Genomic DNA, 6,390 nt, shown 5'->3' with positions numbered 1-6,390 from the left:
AATACTCCTGCCTTTAGAATTCTAAAAGCAAACAGTATATATATTCATTTAGAAAAATGTCTATATCCATATATTTATAAGGTGGTGATGTATATATATATGTATACACACACATATATATTGATTAAATGAACAATTATTTGTTCCATGTGCTCTATACATATATGTATATATATATATACCCATGCATTTACCTCTCTATCTACATACTTTGTTAAAGTGTTGCATCTCTTTATCCCCGTTGCCTCCTCCTCCTGCCCGTAACTGGTGTCAAGCTGATAATTAGAAAACATTATTTTTTGGTGGCCTTTGATTTCGCCAAGTGGTGAATTTTTTTAAAAAGCCACTGAGATAAAACAATTATCATGCCCCATCCCCAGCACCATTTCACATATTCACATTACATTTTAGGTTCCTAATGACATTTGAATTGTCTTCTGCTTAATTAGGTAAGGGAAAGAGGGTAGAGAAATATTACTTGGAATTGAGAATAATCACTCTAGGACAGAGTAAGCAAACAAGAACAATAAATTCTAGGAAGTTATTGCAGGTCAGTCTGAAGACAGAGGAGTTACTTTGGACCAGATGGGGGATGGTGTCTTTCCTTTATGAAGCAGAGATCAAGACTGGTCTGAACTGAAGTACGACACAACACAGGAGATAGGGCAGAAGAGTGCTGTGCAACTGGTTGGGGACTTTACCTACCCATTCAGGGTACCAACCTGAAGCTGGCCTTACTGGTCGGAAACAATACCGGATGGAATTAAGGGAAAGTCTTTAAGTCCTTGAAAGTTGGCCAGACAAGTCAATCTGTGGTTAAGATTCCAGCTACCTTCAGAGAAGAGACTCTATGTAAACTTACCTGTGTCTAGATTCCATATTTTATTTGTCTTAATTTTCCCCTTCTTAAAAAAATTACTTTGGAATGTTTGTCCATATTAAACCAAGACATCTGAGGAAAGAGAGTGCCTTTAGGGACTAACTGTGGTACCAGGCATAAAATACACCCATCAAAAAGAAAAAAAAAGACTTAGTAAAGCTGTGGTATTTCACTCTGGTAAAACTTTGGAGCCTCAACAATTATGACCACCTCTGATAGCCCCTCTCTTCATACATGACAATTCCGAGTGAAAATAAACTAGACAAATGACTAAACATCTTATTTTTCACAGGCAGATTCACAATATATGCTAGATACTAATGTTACTATATAGATTCTTGCAAAAGATTGCATATAATCAAATGTGCCTATTCTCCATAAAGAATACTAGCAAGATTACAGAATTACTTGTGATATAAGGCCACGCATATCAGATGCAAAAAGAGAAAAACATTTTAAACATCATTTTTCATGTTGTATATACATATAAAAGAGGGGGGAAGCCCTGAGGAATTGCTAAAATAACATTGTGGCATTTTTAAGACTTTAGATAATTTGAGGAAGAAATGCTTCTTTGGAAATAATTTAAGTCATCATTTGTAGAGGGTTTTTCTACAAAATGAGACTTTTGGTAAAAGGGCAAAAAAAAAAAGAAAATCATGAAAGATAGCTTTGTTAACTGTCAGTGATATGTGTCTGTTATTCTTCTGCCTTGCAGACTCATAAACTACAAACCAGTAGCTTTAGAGACAGCGCTGCTATTAGCTTTCCGTAGACATTAATGCACTGCGGGGACTTTCTACCACCAAAAAAAAAAAAAAATAATGCTCTTAATTTGGAGTCATCCAAGCCACCCAGAGTGAGTGTTTTCTGGCACCCAAGGTGTTATGATTGCTACGGTCCTCTCACATGATGCTATTTTCCCAAGTAAATGTAATCTTTTTTTTAAATGCTGTAAAGAACTTTGCCCAAATGCTTCAGCTACAAGCCAAGACTTTCTCCCCCCATTTTGAGAAAGAGAGCATCTGCCATTAAAAAAAATAAAATCTGGGGCTTCCCTGGTGGCGCAGTGGTTGAGAATCTGCCTGCAGGGAACACGGGTTCGAGCCCTGGTCTGGGAGGATCCCACATGCCGCGGAGCAACTGGGCCCGTGAGCCACAATTACTGAGCCTGCGCATCTGGAGCCTGTGCTCCGCAACAAGAGAGGCCACGACAGCGAGAGGCCTGCGCACCGCGATGAAGAGTGGCCCCCGCTCGCTGCAACTAGAGAAAGCCCTCGCACAGAAGCGAAGACCCAACACAGCCAAATAAATAAATAAAATAAATTTAAAAATAAAATAAAATCTTTCTACAACCTCAAAATTAATTTTAAAAAGGCAGTTGCAACCATGCAATAATATTAAAGGATGTAATAAAAATAACAATTAACAAAGCAGGTACTGACATTTTTCATAGAGTCAATTTTGCCATTAGATTGATATTTGGTGAGCAGAGGACAAAAGAGGGGCAAATAGCTCCCCTTCATATTCCATCTACTGCCTCCAGGACTGGTATGAGAGGGGGCAGAGAGTTGGTAGAAAAAGGAAAAAAAGAGGATTTGGAAAATCCTTGGCCCTGCCACAGGATTAATTAGAAACTCAAGAGTATTGGCCCAACAATCTATTTTTTTTTAAATAAGGGCTCCAGTGATTCTGGTATATGCTGAAATTTAAGAAGTTCTGCTCTACCTTAAGGTATTCAACTGCCATTTTTTAACACAGTGGTAATTTGTTTGTTTTTGTTTTTTGTTGTTGTTTGTTTTTAATCTAAGTCTAAAACATGTTCTGCAACAGAGTGGTTAGTTGATTTTATATTTTAGAACAAAATATAGGTCCTGCTTTACTACTAGTCATGTGGCATCTGGTGATGGAGGATGTATTTCTTCCATCCTCCTAATGTGTTAACTTTATCCATACTCAACCAAGACAATGTTTTTTTCTTGTTTCAAAGCTTGTGCCCCCTCACGGAACCTTCAGGAGATGGATGTTTCAAATCTTAAAGATGTTTCAAATTCTCAGTTCATTTGCAGAGCCCAGATAATTCATATAACCATGAAAAAGATAAAAGTAAAAGCATGTTTTATTTCAGATTACCAATATCTGTCACTTATGTGCAATTTTAGTAAGGAAACAACACTTTTGGACTTTTTGTATGGTGCCCAGCTCAGAAATGATTTATCCTTATGTTTTATTTACTGCCTTTAGCTGTAATTGCCTTCCTTACTTGCTTTTTTTTTTTTTTTTTTAGGTTTTTTTTTTTTTTTATTGGTACTCACTTCAGAAACTTGAATCCACAGATATAAGCAGTATATAACCAGAAAGTTACAAGTAAACACAGATTATACATGCAAATTTCTGTTCACAAAGGTCACATATGCAGTATATGAATTAGAAGCGTGCGTCTAAGATTATGGCCAAACTGTTTTTAAAATGCAGAAATGTAAAATTACATCTTGAAAATATGAAGAGATGGTCTACACACTTCAAAAATCAAATGTGCTTATACCAGATGTATGACAGCTACAGGATTCAAGTGACAAGCAATATCTCAAGAAATTAATACTGGTCAAAGAGAATGGGAATATTTTTACATTTCACTGAAAAATACATTGACTACTAGAATACGAAATCTAGCAGGAACTTAGGGAAAAAATTACAAAATCTAAAGCCAATTACTTAATATTTCTTATTACCTAAACAGCATGACATTAATAAAAGAAAACTGCACCTGCATTTTAATTACCAATCTCACATTAATGACGTTCTCAAAAAATGAAACAAAACCAAAAATGCTTCGAACTGCAAATGAAAAGTCTGAAAGGCTCAGATTAAAATGTGGAATGTTTCAGATGAAAGTAATAAAAATACAATTGGTTTTGTTCTTTATTGAATGGAATCAAAAGTTTTGACATTTCTTTGAAGCTTGGAACTACTAAATTTCATTTCTCTGAATGTTTCTACGTATCTTTCTTAGTGATGCAAGTGTCTTAAGTAGCATATGAAGTCAGTCTCTACCAAGTATTTCTGTCTGTTACCATTTTGATAAAACAAAAACAATTCTTCATTAACTTAACCGTATACGTATTTTTGCTACAACACTTAACACATGAACAGACGTCTATTATTTTTCCACTATAACAAAAGAGTACAATAGTTTTCTTCTAACTATCTGTATTGTATTTAAAAAAGGTTAACATTTAAAAACAAAGAACCATTATTTTCTTTGAAATCATTAAGCTTCTTGCACATCTTAAGCTTCCTTCTTCTGCCTGCGTTCTTCTGCCAATTTATTCAGAAATTTCTTTAATTTCTGATAATGAGGAAGGCTGCTGCAATGAGTATTCTTTGCAACTTCTTCATTTGTATAAAAGAGTGAACACAGCTTACAGTAAAACCCTGTTTTAGGTATCACATAGTCTATACCAACAGGAACATTGGGCTGATATGGTCCAATTCTATACTCATCTGGGATTGTATAGTCCTCCTTGTTTTCATCACTTTGGCCATCTGCGTTTTCACTTGTATCTTTGTTGGGATCATCAGCATTCTCAGCAGATTCAGCACCTGGTTCTGTATTTTCCTCATTTTTAATTCCATTTTCCAACGCTGCTTCATTTTCTTGGTCAAGTTCCTCGATCTTGTCCACCTTTTTAAGCTTTTTCTTCGCAGTTGCTGAAGCACTCGCATTTGCATCTTTTTTCACAACTTTGTCTGAAGGTTCCTTTTTCCCATCAGATGCCACATCCCCTAAATTAGCAAGATCTGTCTCATCTCCCACTGAACTGCCACTTTCTAGCAGTGCTGCTGCTTCTTCTTCATCTACAAGTAGCTCATCTTCAGATTCAAGAAGCATGTTAGGTTCTTGTTCTGCCTGGTCATCCTTTGTATCTTTTTCACCATCTTCTCCTGATTTCTCTTCTTGTTCTTTACCTTCGGTTGTACTTTCAGTCTTCTGGGAACCATCAGTTTTGGATTTCTTATCACTTGGAGATTCTTTGCCATCTGGAGAGTAAGATCTTTTCCGGGACTTATCTTTTTTCAGTAAGTCAATGCCTCTGTTGGGAATCCTGAGTACCAATTTTTTGTATTTTTCAGACAGGTCAACTTTTACACATCTCCCTTGAAACCAAAGGGCCTTTTTCAAACAGTGGTCAACCATTGCCATTGCATCTTCTCTGGTCTCCATCTCAATAAAGGCCTGACTTTTCATCCTCATCAGTATATAATTCTTAATTTTCCCATAAGGCTCAGCAAGCTTGAGGACAGCACTGTCAGAATAGCCAGAATGAGGTAAATTGCTGAGATGTATCACACGTCCAAGCTCTTGTTTTTGATCAAACTTCTGGTCTGGTTTCCCTTCAGGTTTCTTTATTCTTTTATACTTCTGGGATAAATGAACTCTCACTGGCTTGCCAAATACTAATGCTGGTGTGGTTGTATAATAATCCACTGCAGCCTGAGCATCTTCTGTGGTTGCCATTTCAATAAATGCCTCATTAATTTTATTTAGAATCAGATGATTTGAAATAACTCCAAATGGTTCCACCAGCTGTAATAGTTGATATCTCAAGTTTTTCCCTCGCTGGAAATCCATGATGTGAACAACTCGGCTAGTTTCCACTCTGCCCTTTTGCATGTGTCTTGGTCCTTGCAGGTTTCCATTTCCAGCACCCAGATTTCCTCTTGGTCCAACTGCTGGTCCCCCAAGATGAAATGAGGGAGGCGGAGGTCCCAGAATTCCTGGTGCTGGGTTTGTAGATTGCTGCAACATGAATGGATCACCCATCGTGTGTCCTGTATCATTGTCAGGATTCCATTCTGGGTAGATTTCAAGAAGAAGCTGGCATCGACGACTGTGACTTGCTCCATTGATATGTTGACTCCACTCCTTATTAGAATGAACTGGCAAATCACATATAGAGCACAGATGGGGATAACCCTTCGGTAAGAGTCCATGGAAGTCTTCAATATTGCTACTTGGAGGAGCGCCCCTCTTTTTCTCAAAGAGAGATCTCTCTTGTAAGGGGCCAGGACCACGTCCCATTCTCTCATACTCACTGTCAAATTTATGATAGTTATGCGAGGTCTCACCAAAAAAAGAATCATCCCTACACCTTTCTCCATCTCTTAATCTGTCTGGTTATTATGACAGAATGGCTTACTTGCTTATTTATTATTAAACACACATGTTCAAAAAATGTGAGAATTTTTTGTGGCCACCATGTTTCTCTGCTTTATTTTGTTAGTGTATAGTTTCACATTTAAACATAGAGAAGGGGTTTGAGATGGCAGCATAGGGGGATCCTGAACTCACCTCCTCCCATGGACATAACAAATCTACATCTACATATGGAATAATTCCCTCTGAAAGAGTCCTGAAAACTGAATGACCAGAACCTCCCCAACACAGGGTAAAAGAATGGCACTGAGATGGATGAGAGGCAGAGATATGGTCTCAACAAGGAAAAAAA

General features: G+C 37.3%; 1 protein-coding gene across 1 annotated transcript; it reads right to left on the bottom strand.

Moving 5' to 3' along the window:
- Positions 1 to 3,172: 3,172 nt before the first annotated feature.
- LOC132366124 (matrin-3-like) lies at positions 3,173 to 6,051 on the bottom strand. Its single transcript, XM_059923562.1, has one exon. The coding sequence runs from the start codon at positions 5,961 to 5,963 to the stop codon at positions 4,170 to 4,172; it is 1,794 nt and encodes a 597-aa protein (XP_059779545.1). The 5' UTR covers positions 5,964 to 6,051; the 3' UTR covers positions 3,173 to 4,169.
- Positions 6,052 to 6,390: the final 339 nt, after the last annotated feature.

This window comes from Balaenoptera ricei, chromosome 5 (genome assembly GCF_028023285.1).
Source record: "Balaenoptera ricei isolate mBalRic1 chromosome 5, mBalRic1.hap2, whole genome shotgun sequence".
Lineage (NCBI taxonomy): Eukaryota > Metazoa > Chordata > Mammalia > Artiodactyla > Balaenopteridae > Balaenoptera > Balaenoptera ricei.
Note: the sequence above shows the minus strand (reverse complement) of the source record. Positions and strands in the feature narration are given on the sequence as shown.